Raw genomic sequence first — 21,693 nt, 5'->3', positions numbered from 1 at the left:
TAAAAACAGTATAGCATCAAACATTAAAAAACTTCCCTAAACAGGGCCGCCTTCAGTTGTCTTCTGAAAGTAAAATAGTTACTTATTGCCTTGACATCTGCTGGGAGGGCGTTCCACGGGGCAGGTGCCACTACCGAGAAGGCCCTCTGTCTGGTTCCCTGTAACCTAACTTCTCACAATGAGGGAACCGCCATAAGGCCCTCGGTGCTGGATCTCAGTGTCCGGGCTGAATAGTGGGGGTGGAGTTGCTCCTTCAGGTATACAGGACCGAGGCCGTTTAGGGCTTTAAAGGTCAGTACCAACACTTTGAATTGTGCTCGGAAACGTACTGGGAGCCAATGTAGATCTCTCAGGACCGGTGTTATGTGGTCCCGGCAGCCACTCCCAGTCACTAGTCTAGCTGCCGCATTCTGGATTAATTGCAGTTTCCGGGTCACCTTCAAAGGTAGTCCCACGTAGAGCGCATTGCAGTAGTCCAAGCAGGAGATAACCAGAGCATGCAACACTCTGGCAAGACAGTCTGCGGGCAGGTAGGGTCTCAGCCTGCGTACCAAATGGAGCTGGTAGACATAAAGCTGTGGTCATGCAAGTTAAATGCATACAACTTACAAGTCAACTGTATTATATTGGTCTGTTCTATTTTACAATGTATTTTATCCTACCCTGAGATGACTTGTGAGGAAGGATGGGGTAAAAATCCTACACATAAAGAAGTAAAACATCTTTATTTAATCTGTATCATTTGGAGATAGAGAGATTTTACTTGCAGAAGACTGCTAATTAGTATCCTATAGAATGATGGTGATGAGTAATAGATGCTGCAGTGATAGTGAAGAATAGTGTGCACAGTTGCATTATATTCTTTTTTCAAGTATACTAATTTTGCCATGAACTTCCCCTTTATTTATTGCAAGTTTTCTTTTGAAGAGTGTATGCAAATATCATTGCAATTAGAAGATGAACTGTAAACAAGCCTTGCAAACTTGTAAGAAGTGCTTCATTTAATTTCTATTGCCATTTCCTTATCAGGGCATAGTTAGGTGTGTAAATTCCTTTTGGCATATTTTATGGTGCGTTAACATCATGTAACATTTTCCTTTAGAAGTTTTATATCAATGCGGAGAACTCAAATAGCCTTGCTAAGAAGAATCATTATAAATTACGGTATTGTCGGGTACCTTAGAAAACAAGCAATGTATATAAAACTTAATAGCATTAAATATTGGCAGTTCAGTCTCCCAAAAAGATATTTCTTTATGGGAGTGCAGATACATAATTATATTTCTGAAAGTACGTTCTTTATTAGATGAGGCAAGTAACAATTCCACTTGATTCGCTCCCTGCTCCAGCGAGACATCTAAATTACAGTGTGAATGTGAAGAAACAGTAACATTGTAAGAATAAATTTATATGTAAGAATGTTGCTCTGTTGTAAAAACAATGGTTTGTAACTAGCTAATTAAATGAGATGGAAAGACTTGCATGTTCAAACAAAGCCTGGAAGATACAGTGTATGGGGTTTTGTCAGTTGGCAGTCTCCCAAGAAACAGCTAGGCTGATACAGTTCACATAGAAGTGACCACATGTCTCACAAAATGTACTACAGTATTATGATAGCAAGCAGTAGCCTTTATATGGGTTGATAGACTTCGGCAAGTCAAGCTGTGATAGATCCTTTGGTGAATGTTCTGTTTAAACCTATTGGTCCTCAGTTATGGTCCAAAGAGATGTGAAGTCTTTAAACAGAACCTTGTGGTTGTTTAGAGAGTCCTGCTAAAGAGACACGATCCAAAATATTACAAGACTGTAGGAGAACGTGAGAAGATGTTGAAAATAGATTTTCATCAAGGGGCCAAGGAAGAGATAGAGAAGAGGCTAAAGGCAGGCTTGATTAGAGTCTGAAGGTGACAATAGGAACAACCAAAGGAAGCTGCCCAAAGTCTGAGTGAGGCTGAGAGTTGGGGAGAACTTGTGGCAAAAGGCAGTGGTCCAAGCTGAAGAAGAAGCCAAAACACTAGAGATGAAGCTGAAGCTGAGATAGTCTGCAGGAGGAAAGAACCTTCAGCTGCCATCCATTAAAAACAGCTTCTGCATGTGAACCAGGAAGCGACCTATCCAGACGATGGAATGGCTCTTTCTTTCTTATCTCTGCGGCTGCTATCTCCTGGGTGAAACAGATGTCATTAGGTAGTGGAATGCACATGCACACTCCATCAGTTTCCCTCCCTCCGACCCAGCCACTCCATGCCGCCCTAGGCATTGGCAACCCACGCTATGCCACTGGGGTAAAGTGTTGTTTTCCAGATGCTATTGAACTGCAGCTTCCATAGTCCTTGACCACTGTTCATATTGGCTAACACTGTATGGAACTGGAGACCAACATGTGCCGTATCATATGACAGAAATTCTTAAGCATACCGAATACATCTGGTTAAGAAATGGCAGACAATGCGTGGCTTACTTGGATGGGAACGTTAGGCTTCTTTTTGGAGAAGAGATATGAATTTGAATACCTTTAATTGTGCCAGTATTACTTAAATAATGTGTCTGGTTTACTTAGTTGTATCATAACAGAATTATGTATTGCAGTTTTAGGGTGTTGTTGTTGTTTGTTTGTTTTGTTTGTTTGTTTTATTTGTTAACTAAAACATTCAAACCTAAAAATAGCCTTGCCAGAGCATAGCCAACCGGTTGTATATACATGAGCATGACTTACTAAATTTTGCTCATTTAAAAGAACAATTAACTGGACACATGTTTGAACTCTTGTGGTGAGAGCCACAAAGCTGTATGCAAACAGATTTTTATTTATAGCAGACAGCTCAAAGAAAATCTGAATTGCAAAATCATTGAATTAGCATTTTGATTTAGGGGTTGTTTTCCTCCTCCTCCTCCTCCTCCTCCTCCTCCTCCTCCTCCTCCTCCTCCTCCAAAAGTGAATTCTTAATATGCTGCAAAAAATATAACCCCTCAGATTTAACCTAAATCTACATCACTCCAGCCTGAGTTGCACAGTATCTTATCTGTTGAATGTGGAAAGAATGGTATAACCTGTCTTATCTCCAAAGGTTCAGGAGACATTACACTTTTTGGAAGACTCTTGAAGGCTGCTTGAATAGTGAAAACTCGGAGCACTTCACCCACAACTGCTTTTTGTCCAAAACTGATGGTTGATCCTTATGTTGGTGACAGATAACATTGCATGAAAGATCAACCAAAAAAATATCCAGCCAAGTAAAAATGTGTGTTTATATTGTGGCGACATCTACCCTTTGGGCTCTGGGGAGAGTATCCTTGTGAGCTGGAGGTACAATGGGGCTTTGCCGAGGCTCATCAGGTCTTTCCCCCCACTTCCAGGTTTCCAGGGCTACAAATGCGTTGTCACATGTGAATTGAACACACATAAATGGAGGGGAGAGGAGGATGCCTGTACTTATTGTGATAGACCACATCATTGAAAAAGTAGTGACTGCTTGCACATTTAAGCCAAAGTCTGAATGTTAACCCAGATAAAGCACCACACATATACATGCCCTAAACCAAAGGTAAGGAACCTTCTGAAGACCAAGGATTGCAATCTATTACAGACAACCTTTTGAGGTCCACATACACGAGGTGGGCAAAGCAAGAGACAAAAAAATAGGAGCAATGGATGTGGCTCTTGCCTTTGTACATTGATTGGCATGTGTAAGTGAGACATTTATATGCACACCCTACACATGCATAAATTCATCAACCCTTCAAGCACACAAGAGGCACTATCATGGTTAAGGACACATTGCAGCCCTGCCAAAGTATTTGAGGAGACAGCAGAGAAAGTCTCACAGAGTTTCATAGAATTGGAGAGTTGGAAGGGATCAGCTAGTCCAATCCTTTGCAATGCAGGAATATGCAACTGTCCCATGCAGGGACTGATTCTGCAACCTTGGCGTTACCACCACCACTCTCTAACCAACTGAGCTATCCAGGCTGGTGAATGGTGTGGCCTTAGGAAGGGGTGTGCCCTTGGGAGAATCTGAAGGCCAGACAGAGAGGCTTTGAAGGCCACATTCAGTCTCCAAGATGGAAGTTACCCAGCCCTGTCCTTGAACAATATAGGTTTGGCAACAAAAATAGTCCCTTAAAAGCAACACAACTGGGCTGGCACAGCAGGGTGATTTGGGGTGGGGAAGGGGGCATGGTGCTTTGAAAGTATCTGGATCCCCTTACTAGATAACATATAATCCTGTTCTTTTGTGGGTGGTGACAGAAGGCTGGATGGCAGAAAAATATCCAGGCACACAGTAATCACAACATGTATAAATGAAAAGGCAGCCTAGAAATGAATTGGATGTTTGTCCAAGATCTCCTTCTGTCAACAATACACTTGTTTAACTCCTGTTTGCTTCCCTGGAACTTGCACAGTAGAGTTTCCATTAGATTTTAACCTCTGCTAGCAAAAATTTTCCAGATCAAATGGAAACAAATGCACTCAGGAAACAAATGCTCCTGCTGTGAGGGGAATATATGCATGAACACATCTGCCTTGAAAGTCATCTGTGGACTTACAGTCTAAATGCGCTCCTCCCTATATCTGTCCTAATCTTAACAGCCAGGATTCCTCTGCTGTGCCTAAGATACATTAAAGATTTCCCCTGACATACTTCCCGTGGACTGAGACAAACTAAACTGGCCACAGTTATTAGTCCTTCTCCACATAGCTACCAGCAAGAGTCAAACACTTCTCCCATCGTTTTATGCAGTTGTGGAGACCTCGTCTGTAGAAGCCATGACTTGACCTCAGAAATCAGCATTTCATCATCTGGAAAAAGCTTGCCCTTCAAAAATAACTTCATGGTTGGAAAGAGGTGGAAGTCTGATGGTGCGAGGTCGGGGGAATAAGGGGTGTGAGGAAGGATTTCATAGCCACAGGACCATGCTTCCGTCTGAGCAACATGTAGGTTGTGAACCAGGGTGTTATCTTGCAGGAGGCAGACACCTTTGGTCAACATACCACGTCTCTCAGTTTTGATGGCCTTCCACAATTTCTGCAGCAGTGAAGCATAGTATGTCCTGATAATTGTGGTACCCATTGCCAGGAAATCCATCATCACTACTCTGCGCTGGTCCCAAAGGACCATGAGGATGACCTTGCCCACTGATGGTTGGTCACGTGCCTACTTTGGAGGTGTTGAGGCAGACTACTTCCATTGTTTGAACTGGGGTTTAGTCTCTGGGTCATAATGATGGACCCATGTTTTGTCCTGATAATTAGTCTGGCGAAGAAGTCATCATGGTTTTCGTGACACATGGCCAAATGAGCCCATGAGCATGTGACTCGTTCCTGCTTCTATATAGGCATCAGCAGCCAGAGGACCCACTGTCTGGACACCTTTCCCATGTGCAAATGGTCATGGATGATTTTTTTCTACAGAGCCCACACTGATCTTGGCTAATGGTTATGCGGTAATCCTCCAGAATGGCGGCCTCCACTTGCCGGATGGTGTCTTCATCAATGGCGGACTGTGGTCGCCCAGGAATGGGAGCCATTCCACTGAAGTTTGATCACACTGATGATGAACTGATGATGTCAGTGCTTGACTACATCATACGATGGGGCATCCTCCCCATAAGTCCCTTCCATCTCATCGAACATCTCCCATGGTGTGTGCCCTTTCAAGTACAGGAACCTGATGACTGCTCTGCATTCAACTGGTTCCATTATCAGATGTTACTTCATGTTAGCACCCGTAACAGAGAACCTGTTAGGAGTTCAGAGCTACAAATTACCACATTACCTATGGAGAGATTTCATCCTACGATTACCAGAAGTTGGTCAGGGGAAATCTTTAATGAACGACCCTCATACATGTCTACCTTTAGGATTGGTTCTTTATTAAAAAATAATAGCATTTCACTCCACATATAAGAACACACCATCCTCATGCAGTGGAAGGTCACATATCTTTGTTTCATGGCAAACTGCACAATAGCATGGCCCACTTAGCATCTTTTAAGTGGTACAAAGGTACAGAAGCTTTACCCATCTGCAGCAGTGAAGAAAATAATGTGCTGATGATTGCTTCTTTCCTTGGAGGGATTTATGTCCGACCAGAATTGGTCCCTGCTGTGCTCAAATCCACTGTAGGTTGGTTTATAAGAAAAGAACAAGCAAAGTGTCTTATCTGCCTGCTGCATAATTTATCAGTACCAGGTTCTTTGATTCATTTTTGATACCTATTTTTGGGTTCTTTTCTAATAAAAAAAATTGACTTGGAAGAGAGATGTCATCCAAGAGAGCGAAGTGACATGTGTCTGTGTGTAAATAGATGCAATTTGTATCTGAATGTTGCGGCAAGACTTTTCAAGAGATTCACCCTTGAAAGCGGGGTGCCTTTTGGGCTGTTTCAGGTGGCAAAAAGTCTGGGGACAGCACTGCATTTGGGGTGCTCCATTCAGTTGTAAGGCTTTATCCCAACCCAGGGGATAATCAAGGCAGCATAATGTAGTAATTGACGTGCTGGACTAGGAATTGAGATCAGGGTTCAAATACCCAGTCAGTCATGAAGCCCAAAGGGTGACATTGAACCAGTCCACACTCTCCCAGCCTGACCTACCCCACAAGGTTGTTCTGAGGATAAAACAGAGAGTAGGAGAACCCTGTATGCCACCTTGAGCTCATTGGAAGAAAAGGGGATATAAATGTAATAAAGAAAACAATAAATAATATTTGAAGTCTCATGGGTTTCTATAGGAATGCTAAACTTAGCTCCTTCTCCCTGACATCAACAGTCCTTAAATAGTGCTTCACTTGACTAGATCATGTTCACTCTTAGGGTGTAGCTTCATTTTAGGTTTATCCTTCATTGCAGCAGAACAAATGAGTGAGACTACTGTAGAAAGGTGAAGCTTATATTTACTGTTCTGTCCACTTTTTCTTTGGTGCTGTACACAACTTTAAAGTGACCCCTAGAAGGGAATATATCCCTCAGATTGAAAAAGCTCCCCTGCCCCTGAACTAGAGGGTCTAATTAAAAATAACTGGGTGCACTAAAGTGATTTTAAAAGCCTCCTTAAAGGTGGGAAAGGATGGTGTTAGATGACACACACCTCATTTTTTTCTGCTTCAGACCACAACTGAAAAGCCTCTCCCTTTTGTCCTTATCAGCTATGTCTTGGGGAATGCTGAGAATGGTCCTCAGAAACCAATCAACGACCTTAAGCAGAAACATGGGACTATCAGCAGTAGATGGCATGAAAAACTGCTAGTGTGGATAATCCTTTATCGATTGTCGAGTTGTATTGCTTTTGATTTAACTGACTAGACACCTTCTCCAATATCAGATGCCGGTAGGATCCCACAGGTTATCTTAACGTCTCTGTTAGCATCTGGAATGGAAACATTCAGCATGTTGCCTATTTTGCATACCTCCGTTGGATGAAAAGTAATAGAGTGAGACAATAACAGAACTCTGCTCGACCCCGCCTCTCACGATTACATCTGTAAATGTTTGTTGTCAATTGAGCAAGACAAGAAATGGCAGTTATAGCTGGAGCCAGGCTAGGGTTGCTGTCAGATTTGATTTATTGTTGTTCTGCTCTAGTGTGGACAATTATCCTAGCTCCTCCTCATGTCAATTTATATTCCATTTAATTTCTGTCTGGTAAAGAATTAAATGTGGTTGGATGTACAGAGGAAGCTTAACTCAGAGTACTGCTTGCAAAGGGTGCAACAAGCAACCCCACATCAGATTCACTTCTACAGTGAAATAACTTCTCTAGATTTGCTGCACTTGGCAAGAGTGAGTCACCTTGTCTAAATCACTACTCTTTTTTTACAGTCTTGGTAAAGGGGCAAGATTATGTGTAATTAGCGGCCAAAATGTAAAGACTGAATAGAACTAAACTTCTTTATAAATTATAACTCCCACTTTTACATTCCCTCCCTTATGCCTGTGTGTTCGTGTGCTAATTTAGGATTATACATCATACTGATGAAGTGGGCTTTATGCCATAATACTTTGCTAAAATGAGATCCAACATAGCACCTGCTCATGCAATTGGTTTTCTCCTTCCTTGCCTCCCCTCTGCAGCCCAAAGATATTAACCAAAATATTATTTTAACTTCTGCAAGATGATTTTACAAATGATTCACACCTTTCACACGTTTTGCTCTCAGTCACAGAAGCAGCTTGCCAAGTGGGGAAGAGCTAGCACCTCGGTGGTTGGATTGCTATTGATTTCCAGGAAGGAGAGGGGAAGAGTTGAGGTGCAAAGGCACCAGCAGAATCAATCCTGCACTCATGCCACTGTGTTTGCACTGTGCCAACCTCTCCACTTCCTCAACCACTCCTTCCCAGTAAGCAACAGCAATCTACTTGAGGGTAAGCTACCACAGTGGCTCCAGGCCAACTGGTCAGCTGCTTCTGTGTCTGTGAAAGTTGTAGACATGGATCATTGCCACCCCTGGCCCCATAAGTCATGTGAAATGGCATTGTGATAACCCATGTGATTTTTCTGGAATATAGCCATAAGGGAGGCAGTAGAAATGCTCTCCAAAAACGTGGACAAAAATTACTCAGAGTTGCACATTAATTCCCACATGGAATCCGTGTCTATTAGAGTTATGGAAGATGTTGCATCTGCTTCTATTGAACACTAAGGGCTGTTGTTCAGTCCTGCCAGCAGATTATTAAGAGTTTGCACTGAAACCAGAAATCTCTGCTAACACACAGTCAACAAATTCACTCCTCCAAAGTTACATCACTTTGCTTGAGCTAAATACACCCAAACGCTGGGAATCTAACCTATGAATTTGCATGAGATCACCTGCATGAGTTAAATACACGCAAGAGCTGGGAACCTAACCTACAAACTAGGCTCAACGTTCTGACACCACCATTTTTTTCTTTGCTGGCGATGATCTTTGTCAAAATGCTTCTCATTTCATTCCCAGTATTTTCATTCCTTTTTGTGAATGGAAATTGTTTGAAACCTTTAAAGAATCACCATGAAACATTGATTCATTGTTATATCACACTCTTTTTGAAAAAAACAACACCATTTGAGAAACAAATTTCTCACCATTTGAGAAACAACCAACAGTGCCCAGTATACGTTTTCAAAAGTGAAGTTTCTGTCAAGATCAACCTAAGCTGTACTATGACACAACATTGTTGATTGCTCACTACTAAAACTGAAAGAATCCAGAAAAGCCTAGAGCATGCTCTTGATAAACTTGCTGAACAAAAGACATGCCAATCTGAGTCAAACAGTTACAAAGAGAAATTATTCTCTCACGCACAAACGGCAGGGACTTGGGGTCATCCAGTGAAGCAGAGTGGATTTAGGTTCAGACCAAGCTAGAATAAAATATCTTCACACAATGCATAATTGAATTCATTACCATAAGAAGTAGAGGTGTCACTGATTTAGAGCTGGGTTTTTTTTGTTTTTTTTAAAAGGGCTTGGTAATTTCATGCAGAATAGACCTATCAGTGGATTTCAACCCTCATTGCTAAATTGAGACTTCGTGTTTAAAGAAGCTTTGCCTCTGAGTACCATATGCTGGGAGAAACATAGATAGTTGTAATTCTGATGATTCAATTTTAAAGAAATCTGCATAAGCCAAATTTAAGTGGGTCAACATAACACACACACAAACACACACTATTTTTAATGCAGTATATTTTATGCAGTACACATGAAAGTGGGTTTTTTAGGGTATCTGCATCAGGAAAAAAATATCTATTTCTACTATTGCAAGAAAGGACCAGGTTCTGAACATGCTGCGCCAAACTCTCATTTCAAGAACTTCAGCTAAATATTCAGAATGTATATAATTTCCAGTCTTTTTAAAAACCACCTTTTAACCATCCATTTTAAAAAGTAGATTATTTAATTCTAAAGAATTATTTCCCCAAACTTAGAAATGCCTAGGTGCTCCAACCAACAAAGTGCTGCAAAGAAGAAAGATGATAATTTGGTGATAATAATAACGCCTTTTTATGATCAAATAATACAAAGCTGCTCTTAAAGCATTTTTTCTTCTCTAAAAATATACCAGTCAGAGTTTACTCTGCCGAAGTAGCTTCAATCTTCAGCACAGGACATCTATGAGTTGACATAAACGTGCAACTGAACAACAAGAAGAAGATGAATAAAGACAGGTCACTGCCACTACTCACCTTTTCTGCTGACTGTGCAGTTCCAAAAAAGATTGGAATAAAAGCTAACCAAATGATACAGGTGGTGTACATAGTAAATCCAATTGGTTTCGCTTCATTGAAAGTTTCTGGAACACCTCTTGTTTTGATGGCATAAACAGTGCATGTTACCATTAAGAGAATACTGTATCCAAGGGAACAAATGAGAGATAGATCAGAGATGTCACATTTGAGAACCCCACGAGCATTTTCAGGATCCAGAGTCCTCTGCTCTCCATAGTCCACGATGATATGTGGAGGATCAACACCAAACCAGACGAAGACTCCCAGAAGCTGCATGGAGATGAGGCTGAAGGTGATCACCAGCTGGGAAGCCGGGCTGATGAACTTTGGAGCGGTGACCGATTTTTTCCCTTGCTCAAATATTCGATGGATTCGGTTTGTTTTGGTGAGCAAAGCTGCGTAACTGAAGCACATGCCCAGCCCAAGGAAGATCCGCCGCAAGGAGCAGATGGCAGTGTCTGGACTCGCAATCATTAAAAAAGTGATGGAGTAACAGAGGAAAATCCCCGTTAAGAGGACGTAGCTGAGTTCGCGACCCGAGGCCCGGACAATTGGCGTGTCGTTGTGGCGAACAAACGTCACAATGACAAAGGTGGTTGCGATGATCCCAAAGATTGCTATGAAGACAGGCACAATAGCCCACGGGGAATGCCATTCCAGCTTGATGATGGGGATCGGCTGGCAGTCGGTGCGGTTGGCATTTGGCCTCTTATCGAATGCGCACATTTCACAGGTGACCTCGTCCACTTGGTAATGGTAACCCTCGCAGCGCTCGCAATGCCAACAGCAAGGCACTCCCTTGACCATTTTCTTCCTTTCTCCCGGCTTGCAGGGCAAACTGCAGACCGATGTGGGATGAGTTCTCTCTCTGTTATCCCACTGCATGTCTTCTACCTGTGGTTATATATATTAAAGGGGGAAAATTAATGAGCCTTTCATTTTCTCCCATTCATAATATCCTAATCCTGGACACAGGTTTGTCATAAATCACCTTTGTGCTGACAGTACAAATGCAGTTTACCTTGATAAGAAACCCGTTTTTCTCTCATATTGACTTTATGAAACTGTTAAATGATTGTGCCCAATAAATCATTGGTGCCACGGACTTGATGAGTGCCATTAGTTTCTATTTACCTCTTTACTGCTCACCAAATTGACATTTGTAGAACGATTTATCGACTCCAGGCTAGTTTTGAAGCAAGGCATCCTATAAAAAGGAATTTATGAGCCAATCACGTGCAAATAGAGTTCTCAAACATTTAATTAGGAAATAATGGCAGGTGGGTATGGAGCTAATTTTTGCATTACAGTATAAGGAGAGAGTAAAAATCTTGGTGCACTGACCTGCAAAGAGCAAAAACTATTATGGAATTAATGGGTCTATCTTGTTTTTAGAAGTAAAACCATGAAGCAAGAGAGCTTTGGAAAGAGAGAGAGAAGTAGCAGCACTTTTCAACTTTTTTTCAGGCTCTGGCAATCCCGGTACAGTACTGCAACCCTTGTTGCAGTTCTTCCTGTTTTACTACCTATAGCATTATCACTTGCTATATAATAATAATAATAATAATAATAATAATAATAATAATAATAATAATAATAATAATTTATTTATACCCCACCCATCTGGCCGGGTTCCCCCAGCCACTCTGGGCGGCTTCCAACAAAACACTAAAATACAGAAATCCATCAAACATTAAAAGCTTCCCTAAGCAGGGCTGCCTTGAGATGCCTTCTAAATGTCTGGTAATTGTTGTTCTCTTTGACCTCTAGTGGGAGGGCTATCTAGAGCAGTGGTTCCCAACAGGTGGTCCGGGGACCCCCAGGGGTCCGCGAGCTATGCCAGAGGGGTCCGCAAGATGCTATTAGAATAAAAAATATATTAAATATATTTCGTATGATAACAGATTTTTTGTTTTGGCCGCTTCCTGCATGAGCAGAGTCTAGCGCAAAGCTAGAATTAGATAGAGGCAGTAGTTCTGCTGTATGCCGTTAGGTGGCGCTTTACAAACACTACTGTTTTGCAAAGAGGCAGCGTGCGCATTCTACTAACGCTCACTTCCCCAAGATGCTTTGTGCGCGTCGGCTTCATTTGTGCGCTACTGCGCAGGTACCCTGTCTTCTCCATTCCCCTCCCTCCTCCCTGGACGCTTATAAAAAGACTCTTAATTTGGCTCTCACTTTTTAATTTTAGGATTAGGAATTAATGGGGGTCCTTGTCACAATAGCGGCTCGATGAGGGGTCCTCGAGAAAATTTTGTTGGGAACCCCTGATCTAGAGTATCAGTCTTTTTAGGCTTGCAAAGAGTTCATCTGTTCATTTAAAAGTACTTTTGTGCTGCCCTTTCGAGGCAAATCTTTCCCATGCCAGCTTAACAACAAATTTTAGAATATATACAATGTAGCTGCACATCTGCTACAAGGGTAGGATAAAACGTGTTCCAGTTTACATCAGCCCTAGCCAGAATGGCCAATGGTAAGGGATGATGACTGCTGGAGTCCAGTATCCACCATATTGGGGCCTATGACTGGAGGGAAGATTAATTTGGTGGTTCTGCTGCTGGTGCTAACCTGAAACAGGGCCATCATTTGACAGATGTCCTCCTTTGTGAGGCGTCTCTTTCTCTCATTCTTACCATTCTGGTCGATTTTCTTTTAAACATTCCTGCCTGAAAGATACAGTCTCTGGCCACCTTGAGATGATTAGCTGTGAGAGTATGGTATGTGATAGTTTCACATGGGGGATGTATGTTGGGTTAAAAGTAAAGGGACCGCTGATCATTAGATCCAGTCGCGGACAACTCTGGGGTTGCAGTGCTCATCTCGATTTACGGGCTAAGGGAGCCAGCATACAGCTTCCGGGTCATGTGGCCAGCATGACTAAGTCACTTCTGGCGAACCAGAGCAGCACACGGAAATGCCATTTACCTTCCTGCCGGAGCAGTAACTATTTATCTACTTGCACTTTGATATGTTTTTGAACTGCTAGGTTGACAGGAGCAGGGACCGAGCAACGGGAGCTCACCCCGCTACAAGAATTCGAACCGCCGACCTTCTGATCGGCAAGCCCTAGGCTCTGTGGTTTAACTCACAGCGCCACCCGTGTCCCTTATGTGTTTGGTTAGATTTGTTTAAAAATGTCTTTATTTTATTTTTCTTGTTGTTTTAAATATGTTTCAATTTTACTGGCATTGTTCTGTCCCTTCTCTGTTTGCTACCTGCGCTCTTTTGGGAGGAAGGGAAGATTATAAATTTAACAGGCATTATAAATAAAAAAAAATATCTGGAGAGTTGTAAGTTTCCCATCCCTGCCCTATAACCTATTCCAGAATCCTTTGTAACTTGCCGTAGTACTATCTCAGAGAGCTAATTGCAAACAAAGGGTAGACCATTTGAAAATGGTTATTCTAAAGGGAGCTAAGAAACACTGGATCCTGGGCAATTCTATTGTTGGGTTGAAAGTACTCCTTTAATCTTCTACTAGGCAGTATTTCACAAAATTTCATCCAACTATTGTCATTGCACTTAAAGTAAAGGATGCCTCTCAGAATGTTTGCAGTTGTTAAATACACTTTGAAATGTCCCACAGGTTACAGATTCCTGGGGCAGCAGCGGCAATAAATCCCCATCTCGAGAAGGTCAGTAGTAATGATTCATATAATAGTTTTCGTTCCAGTGCCTCTGACAAATAAACTATGTAACGCATAATTCATATTATGACACCCTACTGGTACAAGCGCTGGGAAACATTCTGGGTGAACAAGATTGCTTCTAATTTCTGGAAATAAAGGGTTTCAACAGCCCTAGGCTGTTATGTCACAGAAAGATTAAAGACTAAAATGTGCTGTTTTGAGCATCAAAAATGTGTGAATAAAAATAGGAGATATTTAATACCAATGACTGTACTGTATTTGGGAACGGCTGCGTGAACAGTAATTTTTCATGCTCACATTCAATTTGTGTGACTTTATGAAGTCAGAGGCTCATAGGACTTGCATGCTTTCTTTTGCTAACTTTCAACCAAAGCATTAAAAGATTTTTACCATTTTTTTATGTAATGGGTTTGCTTAAAAGGCTGGTTCGGGTTTTTCTTTTTCTTTTTTACATTTGAGAACTGAGCAGATAAGGCTGAACAGTTTTTGTACACAAGTGAGGAGGAGGGGAGATAGAGGGATGCAAGGACTTGTTTTTCTGTTCCTTGTTTTTCCATTGTCCAGTGGTGTACTGGTAAACTTTGAAGTGCAGGAGGTTCTACACACATACCACAGAGAAACAATTTATAACATGAGGCCGGATTTATCAGCTGGCAGTCACAGAATAGTGAGCTGGCCAAAGGATGCTGTAGAGCAGGCATCCCCAAACTGCGGCCCTCCAGATGTTTTGGCCTACAACTCCCATGATCCCTAGCTAACAGGACCAGTGGTCGGGGAAGATGGGAATTGTAGTCCAAAACATCTGGAGGGCCAAAGTTTGGGGATGCCTGCTGTAGAGGTTTGGCATGTTGTTGCAATTCAACCTGTTGCAACTACAATCCTATGAATAGTTACCTGGAAGTTAGCGCCATTGAACTTAATGGTGCTTACTTTCAACTGCACACAATATGCTTTAAGACAAAAAGATCATCAGGCAAGGCAATCGGAATGTAACCCTTAAATTAGAAATGCAAACAACCTTGAAAAGAAGCGCTACCATTTAAGCTAGCAGCATTTCCTCCTTCTCGGACCATGCTAAACCATCACGAATAAGTGCAAAACTTGGAAGCATCAATTTACAGATTTGTTCATAGGGAAAAACCACAGGTAGAAGAAGTGCCAACAAATGAATCTGCCATTAACTATGGTTGATGATGGTGAGGGGGCTACATTTTTAGCTCCATCAAACTTGGGGTGTCTCCCACTGTGCAGAAAGGCATTCCCATCCATCTTGAAGTCACATTGGCACAAACACAAGCTTTCTCTTCCTAGAGCAAAAAGAAGTGTGGAGCTCCTAGATGGAAATGAGAACTAACCTGGCTCCCACTGAATATTTGAGTGTAAATAACTTTGGCTGGATTGTGCCTAACCCCTCAATTTAATTTATTTCAGAACTTTATTTGGATAATCCAAGGTTTTGCACAGGCTTGCATGCAAGCAAGCTCCGCACTGTTTCCTCTAAATCAGGCATCCCCAAACTGCGGCCCTCCAGATGTTTTGGCCTACAACTCCCATGATCCCTAGCTAACAGGACCAGTGGTCAGGGATGATGGGAATTGTAGTCCAAAACATCTGGAGGGCCGAAGTTTGGGGGTGCCTGCTCTAAATGATGCCTTTCTCCTTTTTTGGTTATCTTTAGTTATGATCGCTTCAGTGACCAAAACTGAATGATAAAGGAACACCTCTATTATTTCTTTGTTTTTAGAAGTGGGCAAGTTTGCCGGTATGCGGTTTTCTCGCCGTTTGAAAAGGCATAATCACCATTAGCTATGTATTAGCTATGAGTCATAATTTGCTCTAATTCATACAAGTCATAAGCTAAACATAAAAAACATAGGCACCCATGCCACTTAATGAGAAGAACGAGTGGGTCAGGACAGGCCTTCTGAATTAAGTGTACCATTTGATCTTTAATGACAACACTAATCATTCATGTTGCAAAAGCTGAATTAAGATGAGGGGGCATGGGCTCAGCATGTTGGGCATAGAGGTTAATAAGCACATTCACCTTCCGGGCTCCTGTACAACCATTAAATTGATTAGCAGTGTGGTTGACAGCATCCAGTATGCAAACTATAACCTTACATATAAGCTAGCCAGTTAGTTGTAAATAGATGCATTCATCTTAAAAAAATTCTTTTAAAAAAAATTGGGGTAAGATTCCACTATGATGAACATTTGAAGTACCAAGGCTGTTTTCACTTCCTTTGGGTGGTTGATGAAATGGGTTACATGTGTGGAAGCACCTGTTTACTACATCTGTATCCTGTCGTTCCTCTCACAAAATTCATGCAGGCAACACAGGGTTCCAGGCAGGACTGACTGGCCCAAGACAACTTGCTACCAAAGATAAAGTACCAGATAGCAGCATTGCTCACATTTCACATGCAGAAGCTGACCAGACTGGCATCTTGATCTTACTCTGGCACTGATAACAGGCCAGCATCGTCCACCACATAATTTGCTAGTTTGGTGGGCACACAACCCTCTGGACTCCAACAGAAGGGAAAGGCCAGAGTGCTGCCCCCCCCCACATGCCAGCTCTTTTTAAATAATTGAGCTCTTTTTTATAATTGATTGAGATATATATATACCATTAATTTCGAAGGCTTGGTGGTAGATATCTTCAGTATACTTGTAAGACCGATTATATGTTTGGATGTTTGTACCTTTAAAGTATTGTCCTGTCATGATTGATGGTTTTAGAAAAATTGTATTTAACCTTGTAATTTACTGTTGGAATTAGCTTTGCCAACCAGGAACTGTTGAGGTTTGTGAGCATTTCAGCCTTGTTAAGTTTTAGTGTATGAACATGTTGGTGAGTAACTTTTAGACATTATTATGCTTATTGATTTAAAAAGGGATATGTAAATGCTTACAGAGTGCATCATAATTATTACTTAAGATGAAGTCCGTCCCTTGAAGAAACTGTACCAGTGAAACAGTGATAGCACAAGCTAGCCGTCAGCTGGAGGACAGAGAGACTTTAGCACCTTATTACACGGGACTTTTTGCACATTGAACGTTGCACTTTTTGAGCCTTATCCACCTCTTCAGAGACATTTGCATATGTGTTATGTATTCCATCCCCTCCGGTTGCATATATATATGATTTAGTGCTTTCACAGTTTTTGTTATTTCTATACAGCCAGTTGGTACAGAGCTGGTCTTGGTTTACTAGGCAGTCTGCCATTCAGACACAGATAGCATGCCCTCCAACATTCCTCCAATGAAAATAAGGATGTCCTTTTCCATCATCATCATCACCACCACCATCATATTTATACCCTTCCCATTCACTCTGGGAGGCTTCCAACATATATAAAAACATAATAAAATATTTTTAAAAACTTCCTTATACTGGTCTGCCTTCAGATGTCTTCGACAGATTGTATTGTTACTTATCTCCTTGGCTCAGCGTCATATAACTCCATACCCTCCAATGTTTCTTCAATGAAAATAGGGACATCCCAAGGAAAAGTGGGACATTCTGGGATCAAATCAGAAACCAGGGCAGCTTCTGTAAATTCAGGACTGTCACTGGAAAATGGGGACATTTGGACAGTCTGCAGATAATAGCTGAACTTGCTTAATTCCAGAAGTCCTGGCCTCTGGAGCATGCTGCAGGTTCTAACCAAGAGCTACATGTCTGATGTTATTATTGCTATTAGCCAAAAGTTTTGTATGGCCTGCTTCAAGATCCCCTCAGCAGAGAATGTGTCTGCTCTATTCTGGCATAAGGTCCATTCCCAAAATAAGGCAATCGTGGACTGCATGCATTTGAAGTAAATATTTATTGTGAGGTTTGATGTGCATTGCATCCTGCCCAAGCACATAGACGATTTCAGAAATTAGATGTGAATCGCCTATGCTAAAGCAAATGTAACCCATTATGAATCTTAAAAAAAGATACTTGGTTTCAGCTTTAACATCTCAGGCAGCCTGTAGGTGCATGCTAAAATTACAAATATTTAAAACGAACTGTAGATAGGAAACAAGTCAAGGAAACAAGTCAAGGGCAACCAATCTATCAGAATGCAAACAGACCCAGAAATAAAAGCTGTCAAGAACCTGGATTGACAGTCAGTTTCATTACTGCATTTGCCAAGGTTCCTAAGAATGGCCTCAGTCCCTCCGCCTAATGTGTGCCTGCCGACTGGAAAATGGTTGTGATGTGCTGGAATTTCCAATAGTTCTCTGTCTGAATATAACACCCCATGGTATTATTTCTGGATCTACACGTGGACTAAATAACGCTCCATTGGTAAATCAAATACAAATGTAAATGATGCTGTTATCCAGAACCTTCCCACAAAAACCAACAATATAGAAAATGCATTGTCTATATTTGGAATTTGGGGAAAAGATGCTCAAGGAGTGTTCTAATGTCTCCTGGATTAGCAAAAGATGAGGTCATGCCGTAGACGATTACCAAACTGGAGACCGAAAGTATATATCAAACTGGGAGTCAATTATTACTACAAGAAGCTTTGATCAAGATTTCACATGAAATTGCTGTAAAGAATCATGACTAATAATTGTTCTACAATTCTCCAGTCCACTCGAAAAACATTAAACATCTGAAAAAGTATGCTGTGTATCTTATTTTTTACTTTCTTCTTTTAATCTTATTTTTGAACTTTTCTTTTTTAAAAAAATGTCACTTCCAAGTTGCAATTGCTAAACTCTTGCACCATAATCCAGAATCTTCCATGCTTATTTTTTCACCTGTTTCCCCCCATTACTTCTATTTGGGATGTAACTTTACTTGAGACTTAATATTAGGTAATATATCATCTTAAAGTATAATTAAATAAAAAATAGAAGTAGCTCCCCCCCCCTCTGTAGGAAATTATATATCTGCTTCTATCTATAAATAAATTGGATATCATCATTATCTATGTATATGAAGCAAAACTGACATAGTACCAATGATTTGCATCTAAAATGATTAAGATATAGAACTTTGTTGTAACCTTAAACAAAAAGAAGACATTCAAAAGCCAAACTTTTCAGGGAAAAACTTTCTTTCTTTTTTTTTAAGAAAAAGCAATACAGTTTGGTAATGACACTGCCGAGATTTCAGTGCAGAATGAAAATTATGTGTGGATTCACTTAGCATATCCATTCATCACCTATGCTACATGTTACCAGAGGGAATGCATAACAGAGTGTTTTGTTTTAGTTAGGTGTCTCTTGGTGAATTCATCTATTTTTCAACAGATCCATCAAGCGGAAGAGAAATATGCTCCATTGATGCCCATGTAGAATATACTTCACCACGCTAATCTGTAGCCTCTCAATTGGTTTGACATTGTGGTTGCTAGTTTGTTGTGTGTTTTGTCTTGAGTAGAGGCAAAGAGACAATACTTCAAGTGTTCTGCTCCCTGTATGGCCTTTTGATATGAGCAAAGGAAAAATTCATCATCATCACCACCACCACCACTTATTTGTATGCTACCTTTCCATAATTAAACCATGCTCAAGGCAGCATGCAAAATGAAAATGTTTACTTAATTACACAAAAAAAAAAATACATGAGGAATCACAGTTGTTGGCATCCATCTGTCTTGAGATGTGCCTCCAAGGTGAAGGCAAGCTACTGTGTTAGCAATACCGAAGTGAGCTCCCCGGAATGCAAACTGGGGTAGTTCCATAGCTGCCAAGTTATCCCTTTTTTAAAGGGATTTTCCCTTATGCTGAATAGGCTTCCTCGCGAGAAAAGGGAAAACTTGGCAGCTATGGGTAGTTCCCTAATGGATAAATAAAACACACGAACAAGTAGATTTTAGTTTATGGGTTCAAATAGGCCACAACTTTATTGGTTACAAATGTGAGTGGTTTGGCTTAGGTGTTGGGTGAAGCCAGACTATATCTCAACTCCCGCACGTCTCCTGGGAGTCCATCTAAGGGTAAACCACCAATAGGGGCCCCCTAAGACTTACATCAAATAGGGGCACCCCGAGGGGTCCCCGCTGGGGTCGTGACATGGCCCTAGCCCATATCCAGGCATCAGCCCAAATCCACACCCCGGATCCTTTTAACAGGATACCCTTAATGATGGAGGGGCAGGAGGTGGCTACAACTTCCCCTCCATCAAAACAAAGGCTTACCCAGTGCCTAACCTCACAAAGTTGTGATGTATGAGGTAGGCGAAAACTAAATGGCAGAGCCAATTTGCCAAGTGGGAAAGATTCCTGCCCGGCCCCAACAATAGGGCGACTGACGATTAGTCCACAGCAAGGTCGTAATGCATCAAAACAGAAACAGAGGGCGAGGTGGGTGGGATATCCAGTGAAGGGTGCGAGAAAATGGCCTCCCCGCCATGCTGGAGTTTAAATACCCTGTGGACATGCCCCTGCTGGCACTGGTTGGTTGGCGAGCCCTGCCACTTGAGTAAGGTCCCGCCCACCAATTAAGGTAAGCAGACTTGCCAGAAGGAGGTGTACAAGGCACCACCTAATCATCTTAGGGTGGTACATAGATTGAATAAATAATAACACTAAAATTAATAATATAGCCAATGTTAGTCATACTCAAGGTAGACCCATTGACATCAATGGACATGACTACTTACTAGTCAGTCACGTAAATTTAGTGGGGTCCACTGAGCAATTGGACACAGTGCTTCAAACATGTGCATATTAGATTATAGGGGTATTTTATTTATTCCCATGCATTTATATCTCAACCTTTCTTCAACATGTGGCACACGGCAGGTTGGGATGCTTCAGAAATTTGATCTCTGAGCATCCTCACATGAAACGACTTTCTCTATCTGCAACTCTTGGAATTAAGCTGTCAAGTGGATTTTACACTTCTGTGAATGTTGCAACACAGCTATTGGCAGTTTCGAATGTATTCAAACAGTCATTGAAATGTGTATTTTAAAATCAAGTACAAATTCAAATATTTTGGAAGCGGGGTTTATTTATTTATTGCAGATGAATACCAGAAACGAAATGGAACGAAGGGTAAAAACAAAGAGAAGTGGAACACACCAGAAACAGACGGATTTTTCCAATTCCCTCTAAAGGGTGTTCAGTTGGTTTCCCTGCCAAGCACTAAACACCAGATACAAACCTGCTTACATTTAGCCTGGTTGCCCTGGTGTTATATGAAGCCAATTCTGATGTTTCAAAATACTTGCCAATGACAACTGCAAAAATATGAAGTCCTCGCTATCCTACGAGTCTTTTGGGGGAAGCGCTCCAAATTAATACAGTACATGCCTGTGCTTTTTGCACCCCATGTGAAACATGCACATTTTGTATTTGGGAGGTAAATGCACACTGGTGAGATTCTGTCTTGCCAGCACTGATTAAAAACATCCTTATCCTCTCCACTTCCTTAGACTCTAGGACTGGCTGTCTCTGGGATTAAGTAAAGCTTTACTGTTTATCTTGTGCTCACAATAAGAAAGAAGTTTGATCTAGGGCAACAGTTGGAGATAACAGCAAGCGCAGAACGGAAGGAGAAATTGAGAAGTAGAGCCAGAGATGAATAAGTATGTGGTTGCAAAGCTCTTTGCCTCCAAAACAGCAGCAGTGCGCAGGACTGTGATCCAGCGCTATGCTATTAAACTGTAGCTGAGCACTGCGAGGGATGAATTTGGAAGAGGGAGCACATCAGGCTACTGAACCATAATCTACACCAGCTGCCTATTAGCTTTCAGGTAGAGATTAAGTGCTTGGTTTTGCATGGCACCTAGGAATTAATTTCCATTTGGCTCAATTAATTGCTTAGCAGTTGTACATTTTAATTGCCATTAATGCACTTGGAGTCCAGGCTGGGTG

At 41.5% G+C, this 21,693-nt stretch overlaps 1 protein-coding gene across 1 annotated transcript in view; it reads right to left on the bottom strand.

Moving 5' to 3' along the window:
• Positions 1-21,693, bottom strand: part of LOC118091430 (metabotropic glutamate receptor 8) — a 94,328-nt gene that overhangs the window by 50,618 nt on the left and 22,017 nt on the right. The window contains exon 2 of the mRNA XM_035128427.3: positions 10,167-11,102. Coding sequence (XP_034984318.3) covers positions 10,167-11,093 — 927 coding nt within the window. The 5' untranslated portion in view covers positions 11,094-11,102. The remainder of the gene's footprint in view (positions 1-10,166; positions 11,103-21,693) is intronic.

The sequence above is a fragment of the Zootoca vivipara genome, chromosome 9 (genome assembly GCF_965207765.1).
Source record: "Zootoca vivipara chromosome 9, rZooViv2.hap1.1, whole genome shotgun sequence".
In the NCBI taxonomy this organism is placed as follows: domain Eukaryota; kingdom Metazoa; phylum Chordata; class Lepidosauria; order Squamata; family Lacertidae; genus Zootoca; species Zootoca vivipara.
Note: the sequence above shows the minus strand (reverse complement) of the source record. Positions and strands in the feature narration are given on the sequence as shown.